Source organism: Carcharodon carcharias, chromosome 2 (genome assembly GCF_017639515.1).
Source record: "Carcharodon carcharias isolate sCarCar2 chromosome 2, sCarCar2.pri, whole genome shotgun sequence".
Taxonomy (NCBI): domain Eukaryota; kingdom Metazoa; phylum Chordata; class Chondrichthyes; order Lamniformes; family Lamnidae; genus Carcharodon; species Carcharodon carcharias.
Window position 1 is genome coordinate 132,575,443 of NC_054468.1, and position 19,665 is coordinate 132,595,107.

The following is a 19,665-nucleotide window of genomic DNA, read 5'->3' on the forward strand; positions in this document are numbered from 1 at the left end:
GGCTTGTTTTATGCTTCCCAAAAAACAACTAGCTAGCTAATCAAGTAGCTGCTGCTCTCAGAAAACTTGTATACCCTTGTTTTAGGCTGGAATAAAACTTAACTTCTAACTTTAGCAATTAAGAAAAATTATAACTTAAGTAAAGAAAAAACTCGATTTAGATAGAAATTAACCCTTTAAACTCACTCACCATCTCCCAGTACAAAAACAAAAAAACTGCGGATGCTGGAAATCAAAAACAAAAACAGAATTACCTGGAAAAACTCAGCAGGTCTGGCAGCATCGGCGGAGAAGAAAAGAGTTGACGTTTCGAGTCCTCATGACCCTTCAACAGAACTTGAGTTCGAGTGGACTCGAACTCAAGTTCTGTCGAAGGGTCATGAGGACTCGAAACGTCAACTCTTCTTCTCCGCCGATGCTGCCAGACCTGCTGAGTTTTTCCAGGTAATTCTGTTTTTATCTCCCAGTACAGCTAGAGAGCATAAAATTCTTGAGTATGATGCATACATCTTCAGACTAACTCAAATCTCTGACCCTCCCCAAATTCCTGCAATGTTCTTGGCTCAATGGAACCATTTAAAAAACAATGATTTGTGAAACTTTGATGTTAGGCATGCAGCTGTGATTAAATTCTAAGGATTTTGAACTTCTTGCATATTGGCTTTTTATAAAGAATGGATTCCATCCATAAACATTTAAAATACATAATGATGGTCAAAAGTCAATACTCCTCATTGGAAAACAGGTGATTTTCATTTATTATATTTCATTTTTCCCTTAACCTTTTCTTAGATTACTACTTTTATGGCAACTTTAGCCCGAGCTTTTTTCCTCCTTTTCTTTATGAGAGCAAGGGCACACAGACAAGTTTGACCACAACCATTTATTGAAGCCTGTATCAGAGGATTGGTGTTGCATGTAAAATTGATTAGTCTACAAAACAATTATTCCTAAGTAGTGAAATTCACATATGCTTAAGATAAGCTTTAGACACACTTTGGGCTTACATGGGAAAATTGGTGTTAGTTTGCAACACATTTATTTAACCTAGGTGATACATGCTTTGGACATGAATATTAACTACAGGAAGGCATTGCACCATTCTTGTAAACAAGTGGTGCACTGTCCAGCTTGTTTGCTGTTGGCCCCACAGATGTCTTTCAACCAATCTTTAAACAATTCATCATCCTTTCTCAAAACAAGGAACTGGCCTAACACTACGTATGCCTGAAAAAGAGAAAAAAATGTTAATTTCTTTTAGTAAGCACATTACGGTTTGATTTATAGAAAGCTCAGTGTATGAAAGGTACAGACAAATGCCAATGCTCATCACACTGTCGCAGCAAGTTGCAGTAACACTGTAACCATGAAGATCTCTGTACATAAATGTTTTACATACATACAACATAGAAACAAGCTGTTTGGCCCAGCAGGTATATGGTAGTGCCTCCTTCCACCCTTCTTCATATAACCTCATCAGCATATCTTTTTATTATTTCTCCCTTATGTACTTATGTAGCTTACCCTTAAATGCATTTATGCTATTCACTTTACTACTCCTTGTGGTTGCAAGTTCCATTTTAGTCACGATGGGTAAAGAAGTTTCCCCTAAGTTCCCTACTCAATCCGTTAGTGACTATGTTATATTTATTATCCCTCGTTCTCTCTTGCCTGCAAGTAAAAACATTTTCTTTGTCTACCCTATCAAACTCTTTCATAATCTTAAAGATCTCTATCAGGTAACCTATCAATCTTTGCTTTTCTACAGAAAAGAGCCCCAGCCTGTTCAATCTTCCTTCATAAGTGTAACACCTCAATTTTTGTATAATTCTAGTAAATCCAAGTGTAGTCTAACCAAAGTTTTATACAAGTTTAATATACCTTCTCTGCTTTTCAATTCTATCCTTATAAAAATAAACCCCATTGCTTTCTTTTATGCATTACTAACCTGCATTACTGTGTATCTGTACCCTCGATCCCTCTACTCCTTTACAAAGGCAAAATACTACAGTTTCTGGAAATACGTGGCAAGCTAGACAACATCAGTGGAGAAAGAAATAGTTAATGGCCCAAATATTAGTTAGTAGGCAGTACGGGGTGCAGGAAGAGATGTTTTACTGCATTATAGATGCTACGTAGATACAAGTTGTTGTTATTGGAACATTGTAGGAAGCCGAGTAGAGAGAGGTCAGGGTGGGGCGGAGAATTGAAATGAAAGTTCAGGGTCATTCTAGCGGCCTGAAGAGGGTGTTTAGCAAAATGATCGCCCAACCTGCATTTGATCTCTCCAGTGCAGAAGACTACTACGTGACATTTGAATACAGTATAAATTGAAAAAAGTACAAGTAAATTGTCGTTTTACCTGCAAGCTCTGGACTGTGGGACAGGAAGTGAAAAGGGCAAGTGTTCCATTCTCCTGTGCTTGCATTGGAAAGGGTTCAAGTTTTGGGGATGATGGAAGAGTGGGTCAAGTGAAGGGAACAGTCCCTTCCAAATGCTGCAAGGGGAGAAGATGTATTCATGGTGGCATCACGCAGGTGGTGACAAAAATGGTGGAGAACAATCTGTTTAGTGTGAGGACAGGGCACCATATTGTGAATGGTGGGGAGAGGTGAGGGCAGAAGTGCAGGAAATGAGACAGAGTCGATTGTCCTGCCAACCCTGTTTAGATTAAGGAAAAAGCAAGACATTTCTGAGGCTTTGGAGTTGAAGGTGGTATTGTCAGAACCGAGGAAATGGAGGCGAAGAAACAGAGTAAGGAATAGAGTCTTTGCAGGGAGCAATGAGAACAGTGGGTAGCCTATCCACAGAAATAATAGAGAAGTTGAGAAAGTGAGAGTCTGAGATGGATCAGGGAGAGTGGGGTGGAAATTTGAAGCAAAATTGATTGGATTTTCTAGTTTAGGGTGAGACTATAAAATGGCACAGATGCATTCCAGGTACCAGAAAAAGAGGAGTGAGGGGACCTAAGTTAAGACTAGAACAAAGAATGGTCCATACATCCCACAAAAAAAGGTATAGCCAGGCCTATAAGGATTCCTTTAGCAATACCTTTTACTTGGGGGAAGTGAGAGGAGTCAAAGAAGAAATATTCATCCAGGTGGAGGAAGGTGGTGGTGGATGAAGATTGGATGGTCCTCCCTTCAAGAAAGTTGTCTTGGGTAAGGGGATGGGGATTTAGAGGGGCTGGAGTCTATAGCAAAATGAAGATGTTTAGGACAGGAACCTGGAAACTGTTGAAGTGAAAAAACAAAAACAGAATTACCTGGAAAAACTCAGCAGGTCTGGCAGCATCGGCGGAGAAGAAAAGAGTTGACGTTTTGAGTCCTCATGACCCTTCGACAGAAGTGTGAAGGGTGTCGGGAGAGTCGCGGATGTAAGTTGGAAGAGACTGGACATAGAGAGAACATAGGGTTAAAATAGGATTAAATGAGTTTTACGGGTCAAGAACAGGCTGAAATGATGGATATACCAGAGCAATCCTATTTGAGGATTGTGGGAAGGTTCCCAAAAGCAGGCTTTGCAGGGTTGGGGAACTATGAGATTGGAGGCTGTTGGGGGAATAATCTCCAAAAGAGATAAGGTCTGTCAGTGACAGTGTGGGAAATTATAGCTTTATACCTGGTGGTAAGGTATTGGTCCAGGGGGAGGTATACAATGTTCAGCCTCTGTAAGATAGAGGTCTATTCACCAAACAAAAGGGCCGAACTCATCAGTATGTTTAATGACAACGTTAGGATTGGAAGGGAATGGAGTGTTGCAAGTTCCAGAGGGTGGTCGTTTAGAATAGGGAAGTAGAGAAATTGAGATGGCCAATGTCACACCAGCAATTCTCAATGAAAAGGTCAAGAGCGAGTCAGAGGCTAGTGGAAGGGTTCCTGATGGAAGGAGAATGCTGAAGACAGGAGAAAGGCTCCATAGTGTGGGGGTGGGCAGGGGATAAGGCACTTGGCCACAAAGGCGGCCACAGAGGCAAAGAAAAAAAGTTTCAGCATCCTGCTGAGATCAAAATTCAATGAAGTAAGGAGATGAAATGGAGGTGATCATTCGGACTTAGAGGGGATCATGAAAACAGGACAAGGAATGAAATTGGAAGGAGGGGTGGGAACAGAGGAAAGTGAAGGGATCTGGAAGCCTGCTAGTATTCAAGAGTTGTTGAAACTTACAGTCCATGACACCTGAAAGAAAAATAAATTGTTAAAGAGGCAGGTGATGAAATGGAACTGCGACAACTCAAAGAGAGCACGTCTGTGCTGCTGAAGAGAGATTGATCAAGAGCAGACATGTGGGGAAATGGCTTTGAGCATGGATCTCAGGTGGTGGCAAGTACAGCCGTTCAAAGAATGCTCAAGATCATGGTGATAACTGTCATGTTACGATCCCAGCTAATGTTACTACTGGACAAGCCAAATCCCAGGGTGGAACCCGCTTGATAGATCCTGACTTTCATTTTTTGTGGAGAGCAACTACTGAACAGTCACAGAAGTCAGCTGATGAACTTTTAACAAAAAAAAACATTTATTTAACAAGAAAAGATGAACTATATTACAATACTCCTTCACCCACAACGATACTTTTACAGATAAATACAGATTTGTAAGGATAACGCAAGTTACAAAACAGTCTAATGTCCACAGAAAGTACACAGTCCATGTAAGCCAATTGGTGACCTGTGGTCAGGCACAACACACTGTGAAACCAAGTGACAGATGCCACTCTGAACAGATGCTATGAAGTTCTCAACAGCTCCCACCAGGCGCTTGTTACACCGTGAGCCAACCAGTCTCACTGAACTCCGCCTTTCAAACATGGGGGGCAAAATTTTACAACAGCGAGATTTTACATTCCCGCGGTCTTCAGTGAGATTTATAATGGCTCGCCACATTTTACTGCCCCATCCCCGCCGAAACGGGACCGTAAAATTCTGCCTGGGGTTTCCAATCTCCACTCTTGAAGAACTCACTTTGGAATCTTCTCCCAAATCGAAGCTTTCTTTCAGATGCCTTCTACAAGGGTCCACCTCCAGGGTTTCGAACTTTCCTGCCAATGTTCCTCTTCCCCTGGGTCACCACATGCACTCAAGCTTTCTTCCACGCACTCTATCTCACCAACTCAGTCATCAACAGTACACCACTGCTTCACATGCGCATAGCAAAGAGTTACAGACCTTCAGCCATCTCTTTGGACATTCTGGCCTCTTGCTTTAAATCTGCTTCCTGCAGCTTTTCTTCCTTTAAGCTTGGAGCCTTCCTCTGCTCCTCACTCTTAACAGGACTTTTTCCAGGTTCCGTTCCTTCCTTTGATGAAAAGGTCTTCTTGGGACTTTCTCCTTAGTTCCTGTCTCACTCCTTGGCCTTGGGACCTTTCTTTAGCTTGGGACTTGCTATCAAGTCCCTTTTCATGTCCTGCCTGTTCTGGCACCTTCCTCCAACTGAACTCAAAACTGCTGCTTTTTCTCGGTGTATGTGTGGGTGGGTCCTGCCTCTCTGGACTCCTGTTGCTGGGTGACAGCACAGGTTTTTTCTACTCCAGTGTTTGCTTTAACTTCTCCCCAACGGTCGTAAAACTCACTAGAAATGCGGGTATACAAACAGCTTTAGACCTGCTATCTTAAAAATGAAATGAAATCACAAGTATCACCTTTTAAAGTGAAACTAAAACTTAACTTGACCCTTTCTTAACACAGATACAGAAATATAAATCAAACTTAAATTCATTCCTAACACCCATAAATTAGAGGAAAAACATGAACTTAAAGATATATCTTATTCCTAACACACCCAAATACACATATAACTTACTTAAACTATCTCTATTTCCTAACAGTCATCATGGGTGGGTTTAAAACAGGAAGAGCGGAAATTCAGTTGGAATCTCCATGGAATAAGGTAGAACCGGAGACAGTTGGTGATGAAGTAGATATGGGTATGAAATTGATTTTTAGTAAACATCTGGTCAAACACGAGAAGAAGTGGAAAACAATGAAGGCGAACAGGGTAAACGAGACAAATACAAATCCTGCCAGACAGAAGAGCAGAACTTCTTGATGGTAAGCACTCTGGAAGAAAAGTAGCAGTGAATTAAACATAATACATAAACAAAATACTTGCAGATGCTGGAAATCTGAAATGTAAACAGAAAATACTGGAAATACTCAGCAGAACATCCGGCATCTATGGAGAAAGAAACAGAGTTAATGTTTCAGGCACAGAGACTCAATTCCTCTTCCCCATTTAGACATTTAATTTCCAGTGAGTATGTGGCCTCCTTCTATCAAAGTGTGTTACCTTATCAAAGCCTTGCTCTTCCAGCTTTCTTCCAAGTGTTGTTCCAATCCCAGCCAGGGAGGAAACTGACTTGTTCCCCATTGGTTCGGAAACAAAATTCCTGTGCTTGTGTGACGTTGAAATCATTGTACAGAGCTGTTAAATCTGTTGATAACAGTAAGCAATAGTTATAATTGGCTATGTGGGAGAAGTTGTACAAGTTTTGAACTGCAAAGACACTCTATCCATCTTCAATGTTCCGATCATTTTTTCAAACTAGAAAATTATAGATGGATTATTCAGGAACAGGTTATGCGTATAATCCGAGCATTGGAAATTCAGGTTTTAAGGGTAACACTTCCCACATAAACTTCCAATTAAGTTTTATGTCCAAAAACTAATCATCCTGAATGCTATGCAACTTTACAGAATGACTGATTATGGAGAAGTTGCGTGAAAACAATATATTTTTAGGTACTAACTGTTACAATCTCTATGAGGGAAGCCTAAACCAAAAATAACCAATTTTACTGAATGACCCCCAAATGAAGAAATTACCAACAAGATTCCACTTTTTGTAGCTCTTCTAACAAAAATCAAAATTCATTTAAGTTCAACATTAATTAACAGGCAAATTACGGTCAGTATGAACTATAATTCACACATGGAATAACAGATACAACAAAGACTATTTCACAAGATTACAAATATATGTATCACTCCCTGCACAAACATGGCACCGCGGTCTCACAATCTTTCCAAATCAGCCTTCTGAAAGTAGGATCACTCACTTTTCTCACTCAATGGATTTGATTCTCAAGTCACCTGCAACAATAGTTCCACTCCTAGTCCCCTGGAGTCAGCTTTTCTAGCAAGGGCTGAGAGGTGGCCTGATAGAGGTCTTTAAAATTATGAATGGGTTCAATAGGGTAAACATAGAGGGGGTGTTTATATTTACTGGGGGTCCAAAATTAGACACCATAAATATAAAAAAGTCACTAATAAATTCAGTAAGAAATTCAAGAAAAACTCTTTAACCAGAGAGTGATGATAATGTAGAACTCGCTACCACAAGGTGTGGTTGAGGTGAATAACAGGTGCATTTAAGGGAAAGCTAGTTAAATAATGAGGGACAAGGACATGTTGAGATAATAATATGAAGTAAGGTGAAAGGAGGCTTGTGTGAAATATGAACACAATAGGGCTGTTGAGTCGAATGGCCTGGTTCGGTGCTAAAAGAATCTATTTTATGTGCGTCCACAGACACTGTCTATGATCTTGCCCAAGGAGCCAGTCTTAATGTATAGGCTTTTATAATTTCCTGACAATAGGCAGACCTATATCTGTCAGCTCTGTACAAATGACAGTAAATACCTAGAGGTGATAGAATCCAGGAAATGTTGCATATTAGGAATTCTGCATCCTAAGCTGCAGCTGTGGTTCTCTAGAGTTGCACAACTTCAAAGGGTCATTTGGACAATTGCGAAATCATTGCTCCTAGGAAGATGCACAGATGTGACCAGGCAGCTCATCATCACCTTCTCAACAACAATTAGGGATCGGCAACAAGTGCTGCCTAGCCAACAATGCCCATATCTCATGGAAGAATGAATTAATAAAAAGCACAGGCGATGCAACAGCTCCTCCTTCCTCACTGTCAAAGGACTCAAACTCTACTTCAAAGTGAAACAGCGCTTTATGTCTACTTCTTTCAATTTAATATACTGTATTTGCTGCTCATAACGTGGTCTGCATAATACTGGGGAGACTAAACACAAATTGTGATCACTTTCAGGAACACCTCCGTTCATTCCATACACATGACTCGGAGCTTCCGCTCACCTGTCATTTTAATTTTCCACCTTGCGGTCATGTTGACTGACCTCTCTATTGGAATCCTGCAAGAGGTCAAGGACAAAATTCAAAGCAAGCTCGAGTGACAGCACATCTTTCAATTAGGCACTTTACAGCACGGGTGGGGAACTTTTCTCACATCAAGGGCCACTCACAGATAGACAAAAATCAGTCACAAGCCACACACACATAAAAACTTAATTTTTTTAAAGAGAAAATAGAGAAACGTTCAACTCACCTACTGCTTTAATGCGATGGCTGAGTTTCCTTTTCCTGAATGAGCCTTGTTATGTCTGCTAGTACTGATGATGTTACTCGAAACTGGCATTTCTCTCTTCTCCCACTTTGTCTGTGCCTCTTTCTCTTCTCTCCCACTCTGTCTTGCTCCTTTCCCACTGTCTGTCCCTCTCTCTCCTTTCCCATTATATCTGTTTCTCTATCCCTCTCCTTTCCTACTTTGTCTGTCAGTCTCTCTCCTTTCCCACTCTATCTGTCCCTATCTCCTTTCCCACTCTCTCTCTCACCACCCAATCGGCAGCCTCCCACCCTACCATGCGCTCCTGCTCCCTGATCTCAAAATCTCACACAACCTGGGGCACTGGTGACTGTGGATGAGCCTCAGGTATCAAAACATGGCGGCAGCTGGCCCAGAGTGTAGCACACAAGTGGGGGGTGGGGAGGGTAGAGGTGTGGGCTGGACCAGATTTTGAAACCTCACTGCAGGCTGGATGAAATGTGCAATGGGCCGGATCTGGCCCCTGAGCCAGGGGTTTCCCACCCTTGCTTTAGTCTTTCATACTCAACACTAAATTCAATAATAATTTCAGACCTTAACTTCTGTCCCCATTTTGTATCCATTTTCACTGCAGATCTTGGTTTTAATGTTTACTTTAGTTTTCAGGTGGCAGATGTTCATTATTTTGCTATTCAACCTCCTCTAGACACATCTTTTATTTCTTTACTTGTCCCATTTCCGCTCCCTTTGGTCTTGCATCACCAATTCTTTTGGAATCTCTTCCACCCTGTCACAGACCTTTACTTTTGTTCTTTTTCCAACACTCTTCCTTTTCCCTTGCTTAAAACTATTACATTTCTAACTTTTCCTAGTTCTGATGAAAGATCATCAACCTGAAACATTAGTTCTGTTTCTCTCTCCACAGATGCTGCTTGACCTGCGTGGTATTTGCAGCTTTTTTTTGTTTTTATTTCAGATTTCCAGCATCCCCAAGATTTTGCTTTTGTATTATTGATTTAGATTAGTTGTGAATGGGCTTATAAATGGCAAATGCCAATTACTGTGAAATGCCGTGTTATGCACAGAGTCAAGAAGCTCAAGTATGTGTGGGTGCCCATTAAAAGTAACATCACACGGAAAAGGTTTAGGTTAGTCACTAACTACTTACCAAAGGTTCACAAGCAATGGGAGCTGACCACAAGGAAAAGAAAATTACAATCAATGTATTTGGTTAAGTAAAGCTTTGACTTGTCGATACTTGCTATAATCCTAATCCTCACCTCTGGTGATGGCTATTGAGGCTCTACAATGAATGCAGAGGAGCAGCATTAGTCTCTCAGCTACAAGGATACATTTAGAGGGTTAGGGTTATTTGTTTTGTCAAATGTGGGCTCATGACATATGATCAAGCTTCTAAAATTATGCAAGGATTGGTTACAGTAGATCTGCTAACGTATTTGGGGCCAGAACATCCGTGGAGTGGCTTTCACCATCAGATTGCCACTCCATTCCTTTTTACTGACCCAGGTCGGGAGCTGCCTTTTTCCCTGCATGATCCTCCGTCCCAGGCCAAGTGAGAAATTTGCAGCGCAGCAGTTCCAGAGTTCTTCCAAAGCAGGGCAGCAGCGTCTGGGGAAGTGAAGCCATGCCCCCTTTTTACAGCACTAGCTGCCATAAAGCAGATAAGTTTAAAGGTCTCAGTCACTTTGAGACGTGAGGGGAAAGCTAAGTGTGGAAGGTAAGCATGTAAGGGGTTAGGGTGGTCAGGGATGGGGGTCAGGGTCAGCTCGCATGGGGTGGGGTTGGGAGATGATCGGGGGCGGGGTCAGGAGGGTAGTCAGGGAGGGTTGTGATGGTATTCGGGGGTTTTTGGGGGGTAGTCGGTGGCTGCAGAGAGTAGCCAGGAGAGAAGTCGGGAGGTCGGGGGAGGGCATTTGGGGGTCGGGGAGGGGGTGGGGGGATAGTTAGGAGGGTGTTGGGGAGTGTGGAGGCTAGTCCAGGTGGGAATTGTGGTTGGGGCGGGGTGGGGGGGACGCGGCGGAGGTAGTGGGATAGTCAGTAGTATCCAGAAGTTAGAAGTGGTTTTAATCCTTCTAACTTTTTTCCTGGGTAACTATTCTGCTGAGAGAGTTGGAGCCATCCGAAGTCTCCAATTTAAGTCAAAGTTTCAGATGGTTCCAGCTGCAAGGTAATTGCCCAACAGATGTTTAAACTCCCCAGGCAATTCCCAAGAGTACATCTTCTGGGGCACCTCCGGGATATGACGCCTGGGACAGAAATTCTAGGCCTTGATATAGTTGGACTTGAGGGCATGTCTATAAAGTATATAGGTAGACACGGTGAGATGACATGTAATATTTATTTTCCCAGAAGTTTGCTGCCCTTTGAAACAGGTTTGGATGGAAATTTGAGTAGATTAATTACGAGTAAATTTGGCTACGTTACACCCTGGTCCACTCCCCCATTACCCCCTACACCTCAACCCCCTCCCACGGCAGCTTCCCATGCGATCGCAGAAGGTGCAACACCTGACCCTTTACTTACCCCTCCTCACTGTCCAAGGGCCCAAACACTCCTTTCAAGTGAAGCAGCGCTTCACTTGCACTTCCCTCAATTTGGTCTACTGCATTCGCTGTTCCCAATGCAGACCGCTACATTGGAGAGACCAAGCGCAAACTGGGTAACCGCTTTGCAGAACACCTTCGGTCTGTCCACAAGCATGACCCAGACCTTCCTGTAGCTTGCCATTTCAACACACCACCCTGCTCTCATGCCCATCCTTGACCTTCCACAATGTTCCGGTGAAGCTCAACGCAAACTGGAGGAACAGCACCTCATCTTCCAATCAGGCACTTTACAGCCTTCCAGACTTAACATTGAGTTCAACAACTTAAGATCATGAACTCTTTCTTCCACCCTCACCCCTTTTTTCAATATTTATTTTTTAATTTTTATATTTTTTCCCACCTATTTCTATTATTATTTTTAAAATTTATTTCCATTCATTGTTTTATCCCCACCTTATAGCCTATTTCGATCTTTTTTCCCACACCGTCCCCTCTCCCCACCCCACCCCCACCAGGGCCATCTGTCACTTGCTCATTCTGCTTTCTACTCTTAATGTCACCATTAGCACCTTCTTTAGCTAGTGTCACCACTATCAACACCCCTTCGATCTTTTGTCTATGACATCTTTTGCAATCTCTCCTTTGTCTCCACCTATCACTGGCCTTCTATCCAGCTTCACCTGTCCTGCCCCCCTTAAACAGTATATATTTCATCACATTTCTACTTCTCTTTAGTTCTGTAGAAGAGTCATATGGACTCAAAACGTTAACTCTGTCTTCCTCTCCACAGATGCTGTCAGACCTGCTGAGTTTTTCCAGCAATTTTTGACTTTGTGAGTAATTTGTTAGCTTGTTTAGGTAATCACAGAATAGTACAGAACAGAAGGTGGCCATTCAGCCTATTGAGTCTCGAACTCTTGGAGTTTCAAAAAACAATCCAGTTCCAATGCCCAGCCCTTCCCCTATATCCCTGCATTTTTTTCTACTTTAAGCATTTATCCAATTCTCCTTTGAAAGCTCCTGCTGAATCTGTTTCCACCACTCTATCAGGCAATGCATTCCAAATCCTAACCATACATTGTGTAAAATATATAATCCTCATGTCGTCTCCAGTTCTTTTGTCAAAACCTTAAATTTGTGCTCTCTGCTTATTGACCCTTCAGCCATTGGAAATGGCTTTTCTTACTTCACTCTATCTAACCCCTTCAACATTTGAAACAGGTCCATCAAAGCTCTCCTTAGCCTTCTCTCCTTGAAGGAGAACAATCCCATTCTCTCCATTCGATCCACGTAACTAATCCTTCATCCCTGGAACCATAATTTAAAAAAAAAGGCAAAATACTGCAGATCCTGGAAATCAGAAACAAAATAGAAAATGTTTAAATACTCAGCATGTCTAACAGCATCTGTGGAGAGAGAAAATTGAGTTAATGTTTGTTATGGACAGGGCAGGAGAGATAAACTGAAACCGCAAATTCCCTTCCCTTCTGTCCGTAATCAGTGTGTTTTATTTTTGAAAAGGTAGTTGTATGTGTTTGCTTCTAAACATCTGTTAGTGTGGTCAATGTTAAAAGTACCAGCAGCAGACTGGGTTTAAACAAAGAGAGTTATGTATTCACACACCCACCCCAAAAGATTTAAATGCTATGTCAATCACACACCACACACTCCTACAAACATTAAACCAAAATAAATAGTTAACAGTTGATGTGTCTTTGCACGTCCAGTGCAGGAGGAGGCTTTTTTCCCACTCTTGAATTTAGTTCAGTTAAGTTCAGATAGCTGGGGGTCAGATATCAGGATTACTGCAGGATGCCTTCAAAGAGAAGACTGTTCAGCTGATCATGAAGTCAGGCACTTGTGACAGTTGTATCAGGAGGTCCAATTTCTTTACAGATGAACTCTGGGCTTTGGAATCAGGCTGGGATGCATTTTAAAAAGACTTTTAAGCATCTTGGTTCTTAAAAGGCAAAGATGCCACAGTGTTTCTCTGCAGCTGTTGTATTGTCAGTGTTATTCTGCAGACAGCCCCTGGGTCTCTTCTGTGTTTTGGGATAAAAGGATTTCAGTATCAGACATCCAATTTCAGTCACATGGTCAACAGCCATTGATATACAAAAGAAGGTAAATGGTGGTCTCCCACACCTAACTGTGGGTGACTGGTCTCATCAGCTTTCCTTTGTTACATTGCAAACCTGAAAACAGAGTCTAGGAGCCCAGACCTGGGCTGTATTATGGAGTAAGCTTTGAACAATGGCAGCTGTGAATTCTACAAAGGAATGCTGTCTAGGCATGTCCATTCAAAGGGAAGACCCCCACCCAGGATGATTCAATTCAGAACTTTCCAGAAGCTTGACAGTCAGTGTTGAAGTTGCAAAGGTCAGCTGAACCCCTTGGCAGCCATCTTAACAGTTCATCAGTGTCCACTGTTAATTAAGTAAATAAAGGCAGTTCCAGAAGTTTCCAAATGGCACAGTCCACATTAAAAGGTATGAATATGATGTGCCTTTTACTGGACATGATATGTTTCAGTCTGAGAGCAAAATCATCACCAACAGCTCCTGTTCCAAAAAATAAGTGGCCAGAGGTTATGATCTGAAATTGTTGAATCAGTGTGGAGGACGGAAAGTTGTAAAGTGCCTAATCGAATATTGAAATGTTGGTCTAAAAGCTTACATTGAGCTTCATTGGAACAGTCTACGAGGCTGAGGACAAAGATGTCAAAGTGAAGCAGAGAGTTAAAATAGTATGTGGCTGAAAAGTCAGGGTCACCCTTGCAGACCAAACAGAGGTGTTCCACAAAGTGGTAATCGATTCTGCGTTTAGTTTCTCCAACGTCAAGGACATCACACTGTGAATAATAAATACAGTATACTAAATTGGAAAGAGTACAAGAAAATTGCTGTTTCATCTACAAGTGTGTGGAGCTTTGGACAGTGAAAACAAAGAAGATAAAGTGCAGCTGTTGCATCTCAAGTATTTGCGTGGGAATGTGCCATGGGAAAAGGAGGGAATGACTGAGGGTGTGCCAGGTTATCACAGAAGAACCAGTCCATTTGGGAGGGGAGGGAAAGGTGTGTTGCAGGTGGCAAAAGATAATACCTTGAAAGTGCAGTCTAGTGGGGTGGAAGGTGAGGACAAGGGGAACCCTATCTTGATTCTGGGAGGTGAGAGAAGGTACGAAGCGAATTGTGGGGAATTAAATAGACAAGGTTAAGGGCCCTCTCAACCATGCTGGGGGAATCCTTGCTTGAGGAAAGGGGAAGATATATCGGAAGCACTGGTATGGAACATTGAATTGTCAGAACAAATGTATCAGAAAAGAAGAAACTGGGAGAATGGAGTAGAGTCCTTACAGGAAGCATACTGTGAGGAAGTGTAGTCAAGATAGCTGTGGAAGTCAGGGCCTTATAATGGATAAAAACAAAAAAACTGCGGATGCTGGAAATCCAAAACAAAAACAGAATTACCTGGAAAAACTCAGCAGGTCTGGCAGCATCGGCGGAGAAGAAAAGAGTTGACGTTTCGAGTCCTCATGACCCTTCGACAGAAGGGTCATGAGGACTCGAAACGTCAACCCCTTATAATGGATATTGGTTGGTAGCCTATCCCAGAAACGGAGACAAAGAAGTCGAGTGTTTCTTTACTTGTCCCATTATCAATCCTTTTTACTTTGCACCATCACCCCTTTTGTCATTTAATCTCTCCTGCCTTTGACCCTATCACAGGCCTATCCTTTAGTCCTTTCCCTCCCTCTGTACTTGCTTAAAACCTGTTACATCACTAACATTTTCTGGTTTAGATAAAAGGTCATCGACCTGAGACATTAACTATTTCTCTCTCCAAAGCTGCTGCCAGATGAGTATTTCCAGCCTTTTCTATTTTTACACCATTCTACAAAGCCTTCATGTCCTTCCTAACTAATAAACATCTCAAGTCCATTGTGTTTGAAAGATCATTTGATTCCCGTCTGTCTGTGAAGAGGGAAATAGAAAAACAGAAACAAGTTTAATGAAACAAAAAGATGATAAGGGCAGTGCAGTCAGATTTTTGAGTAGGGAACTGTGATAACTTTAAACAGGCTCAGACAGAAATGGTGGTGAAACAGTTAGAAGACATCAGGTTTAAGTTGAGTAAGATATGAAGAGGCATGGCAGGTTCTTTTTGTATTATTATATAGGGTGAATTGTAAGTGTGGTTGTAACTGCTACTCTGTATTTTCATTTGCAATGAACCAACACAGTGTGACATTCAGCTGCCCCTTGCTTCACACAGTTGTTTACTCATTCCGCTTTTGAAGTAATTAGAAAACAATTTGACCGAACAGAGTTAAACCCCAGAATCATTCAAATGTACAGCTGGATATAGGACAGTAATTCAACTCCTATAATTGGGGCTCAGACTGCTTAAGGCAGTGACTGACACTGCACAGCCAAAGATGTCAACAGCAGACCTGAATTTGTAAAAGTCAGAAATAAGAAGCTAATAGTGAAAATAACAATTACAACAAATGGCTCAGTTAAGGTACCTTCCTCTGTGCCAGCTTCCTGCTGCCTAGTTTCGGAAAGATTTTGATTCAGTGCCATGTCTTCAATGGGTTAACAGATTATCCAGTTACCCAACTGCACCAGATGGCAGATTAAACACGGCCTATCTCGGATTAAATTAGGTCTGAATTTAGGAATTAATTCTCACTTTCTATGGGAATGGGTTTCTAAACAAGAGACAACAGGGATTTATAAAGATTTACCAGTCAGGGCTGCTCCTTGCCACCCTCCCTCTCTCTGCCTCCATCGTCAACCTCACTCTGACCCCTCTACTCCATTCTGATCCTCCTGAGGGAGGCTATGAGAACCCAATGCCCCTCCCATCCCCCTCCCTCCAACCCCCTCCCCTCCCCCCAACCCCCCCTCCCATCCTTCCCCCCTCCCCCAACCCCCCCTCCCCTCCTTCCCCCCTCCCCCAACCCCCCTCCCCTCCTTCCCCCCTCCCCCAACCCCCCCTCCCTTCCTTCCCCCCAACCCCAACCCCCCCTCCTTCCCCCCAACCCCCCCTCCCCTCCTTCCCCCCAATCCCCCTCCCCTCCTTCCCCCCCTCCCCTCCTTCCCCTCCTTCCCCCCCTCCCCCCTCCCCTCCTTCCCCCCCTCCTTCCCCCCTCCCCTCCTTCCCCCCCTCCCCTCCTTCCCCCCCTCCTTCCCCCCTCCCCCAACCCCCCCTCCTTCCCCCCTCCCCCAACCCCCCCTCCTTCCCCCCTCCCCCAACCCCCCCTCCTTCCCCCCTCCCCCAACCCCCCCTCCCCCAACCCCCCCTCCCCTCCTTCCCCCCAACCCCCCCTCCTTCCCCCCAACCCCCAACCCCCCCTCCTTCCCTCCTTCCCCCCAACCCCCCCTCCCCTCCTTCCCCCCAACCCCCCCTCCCCTCCTTCCCCCCAACCCCCAACCCCCCCTCCTTCCCCCCAACCCCCAACCCCCCCTCCTTCCCCCCAACCCCCCCTCCTTCCCCCCTCCCCCAACCCCCCCTCCCTCCCCCCTCCCCCAACCCCCCCTCCCCTCCTTCCCCCCTCCCCCAACCCCTCCTTCCCCCCTCCCCCAACCCCCCCTCCCTCCCCCCTCCCCCCACCCCCCCTCCCTCCCCCCTCCCTCCCCCCTCCCCCAACCCCCCCTCCCCTCCTTCCCCCCTCCCCCAACCCCCCCTCCCCTCCTTCCCCCCAACCCCCCCTCCCCTCCTTCCCCCCAACCCCGCCTCCCCTCCTTCCCCCCTCCCCCAACCCCCCCTCCCCCAACCCCCCCTCCCATCCTTCCCCCCAACCCCCCCTCCCATCCTTCCCCCAAACCCCCCCTCCCATCCTTCCCCCCATCCCCTCCTCCCCCTCCCATCCCCCAACCCATCCCCTTCCCCCCCTTCCCCCAACCCATCCCCTTCCCCCAACCCCTTTCCCCTTCCCCCAACCCATCCCCTTCCCCCCTTCCCCCAACCCATCCCCTTCCCCCAACCCCTTCCCCCTCCTTCCCCCAACCCATCCCCTTCCCCCACTCCATTCCCCTTCCCCCTCCATCCCCTTCCCCCTCCATCCCCTTCCCCCTCCTTCCCCTTCCCCCTCCTTCTTCCCCCAACCCATCCCCTTCCTCCCCCAACCCCCTCCCATCCCCAACCCCCTCCCATCCCTTACCTACTGCCCCTCCCCTGCTTTCCCTCCTCTTTCATTCCTCCATTCCCACATTTTCCTTCTTCCTTTCACCCCCATCTCCTCGCCTCGCCTTTCCCCCGCTATGTGCCCTTCATCCCCACCCACTCGTCCTGCACCACGTTCAAGGCTCTCGAGCCCTCCGTCGCCACCGGTGCCGCTGGGGGTGGGGTGGGGTGGGGGAGGCACCGGTAAAGGCCAAAGGCAGTCGGACTCACCACGTGACCGGCTAACGACGCCACTCGCGCCGGCCTCCTGCTTCCTGCCTAACGGACGCTGGCCGAATGCTCGTAGCCGCCTTCCCGCCTCCGACTAGCGCGAGATCACGTGATCTCCCGCTCCGACCAACTGCCAGCATTGCAGGGCTCCACCAACTTGGCGCCTTTTTGGAAGTCGCCAAACGTAGAGGTTTTTGGTGAGAACGAAAGTGGGTTTGGGAAGAAATTGGAGGTTTAAGATATAACTTTAGCAAACATGACTGCTGTAGATCAAAAGGCTCTATACGCCAGTCTATGTAATTATTTACAGCTCTACAACCCTCCCTCACCCTCCAACTCTTGTCTGTCCCCCACTCCCAGCCCTAAGCTCGCAGAATCATAGAAATGTCAAGGTGTAGGAGGCCATTCGGCCCATCGTGTCTGCACCGGCTCTCTGAGCATTTTGACTTAGTGCCATTCTCCTGCCTTTCCCCCATAACCCTGCACGTTATTTCTATTTAGATAATCATCTAATGCCCTCTTGAATGCCTCAGTTGAACCTGCCTCCACCACATTTCCAGGCAGTGCATTCCAAACCTTAACTACTTGCTGTGTGAAAATATTTTTATCACCTTTTGCAAGACACTTTAAAATTGTGCCCTCTGGATCTGGATCCGTTTAACAGCGGGATTAGTTTCTCCTTATCTGTGGGCTCTGGAATTCTCTTCTTAAACCCTCTTGTGTGTGGCTCTCCTTTATTCCACTACTTAAAACCTACAGTTTTGATTAAGCTTTTGGTGACCTGCATTAATATCTTATTTGGTTGGATGTCATTTTTTGGCCTGATTATATGCCTGTGAAGCAGCTTGGGATGGTTTTCTACATTAATGGCATTATATAAATAAAAATTGTTATTTATTTTATTCTCCTTAAAATGCTTTTTATCTGATTGGTAGTGTTTCATTTACTTGGAGCAAGATTCACCCAATTTCCACCAATGAAAAATATGTTCTGAAACCGTTTGGGTAATAATATAACATTTAAATAATGAAGTCACGTGTTTCAAAGTGATTGCAATTCATGTCACCTTTGACGAGAGTATATTCTGATAGGTTACATACATAATGTATCTAGTGTTTCTTGAAATATTCATGTCAGAATTAATGAAGAATTATTAATGAAAGACTGGTGGGGTCAGATTCAGTGTTAACTTTTAAAAGGGAATTGGATATACTTAAAACAGAAAACGACATAGGACATGGGGCAGGGATGGGGGGTGGGGGGGGGGGTGGGATTAATGGATGGCAATGAGGTTGAATGATCTCCTGTGCTGTAAGATTCCATTTGTAAAATTTACTGCTGGTAAACTATTCACAAAAGTCTTGTGTGAAACTGCAACCTCCAGCCTGAAGATTGCAATCTCAGAGGAACATTGGGACAGGAATAGGCCGCTCAGCACCTTAAGCCATTCAATTAGATCTGTATCTTAATTCCATTAAAATGCCTTTCACTTAGCAGTGATCTCCTTGATTGTGGACTGAATTTGGTTTGTCCATGTGTACGTTTTTGCCAGCAGCATTCCTGGTCACAAGACAGCACTAGATCTGTGGTGATGCCAGGTGTAGCCTCAGACTGACAGCAGGAGACACGGGATCAGGATGCTGGCGATTAAACATAAGCATTAAAAGTAAGATAAAGAGAAAAGGGATGACAAAGACCAGAACTGATTATTATTTTAAAAAGGAGGGGAAATGAAGGACAGTTCAAGAGCAGAAGAACATGTCCCAATCTTGTTGAAGGGTGAATTTCAAACCGAGGGATCAAGTGGTGGGGGCAAAACCAACACTCCTTTCTTCAAAGATTCAAAAACTTTACAGGCTTTGGATGCAAGATAATGCTGTGCATATATGACTGACTTGCAACCACGACCTAAATATCTAATAGTGGCTCAGTTCATAGCACTTTTGTCTGTTTGTGGGTCCAAGTTCCACGCTTGGAGTACGTAATCAGGGCTGTTATTTCAGTGCATTATTGAGGGAGTGCTGCACTATCACAGCTGTTGTATTCCGGATGAGATATTAAAAATTTAAGATGGGAGTGAGGCAAAAGACGGGAAATTACAGGCCGATTAGCCTGACCTCAGTTGAGGGTAAGATTTTAAGAGTCCATTAAGGATGAGATTTCAGAATACTTGGAAGTGCATGGTAAAATAGGGCAAAATCAGCATGGTTTCATCAAGGGGAAGTCATGCCTGACAAATCTGTTAGAATTCTTTGAGGAGGTAACAAGTAGGTTAGACAAAGGAGAGCCAATGGATGTTATCTACTTGGACTTCCAGAAGGCGTTTGACAAGGTGCCGCAC

General features: G+C 44.4%; 1 protein-coding gene across 2 annotated transcripts; it reads right to left on the reverse strand.

The window, feature by feature from the left end:
* Nucleotides 1-874: 874 nt before the first annotated feature.
* LOC121274249 (barrier-to-autointegration factor-like) lies at nt 875-17,411 on the reverse strand. 2 transcript variants are annotated; one of them, XM_041181462.1, is made up of 4 exons: nt 8,359-8,451; nt 8,109-8,164; nt 6,288-6,431; nt 875-1,227 (listed from the first exon to the last, which is right to left on the reverse strand). In XM_041181462.1, exons 3-4 carry the CDS (start codon nt 6,411-6,413, stop codon nt 1,081-1,083), a joined length of 273 nt encoding a protein of 90 aa, XP_041037396.1. In that variant the 5' UTR covers nt 6,414-6,431; nt 8,109-8,164; nt 8,359-8,451; the 3' UTR covers nt 875-1,080. The 2 variants fall into 2 exon arrangements, with proteins under 2 accessions (XP_041037396.1, XP_041037388.1); XM_041181454.1 differs by lacking the exons at nt 8,109-8,164; nt 8,359-8,451 and adding an exon at nt 17,325-17,411.
* Between the last annotated feature and the right edge of the window lie 2,254 nt (nt 17,412-19,665).

Bases quoted from the DNA above. Each gene is read 5' to 3' on its own strand.
- LOC121274249 (XM_041181454.1), bottom strand. From the start codon at position 6,413: ATGATTTCAACGTCACACAAGCACAGGAATTTTGTTTCCGAACCAATG. The intron at 1,228-6,287 runs GTAACACACTTT...TCTCTTTTTCAG, and splicing joins AAGAGCAAGGCTTTGATAAG to GCATACGTAGTGTTAGGCCA.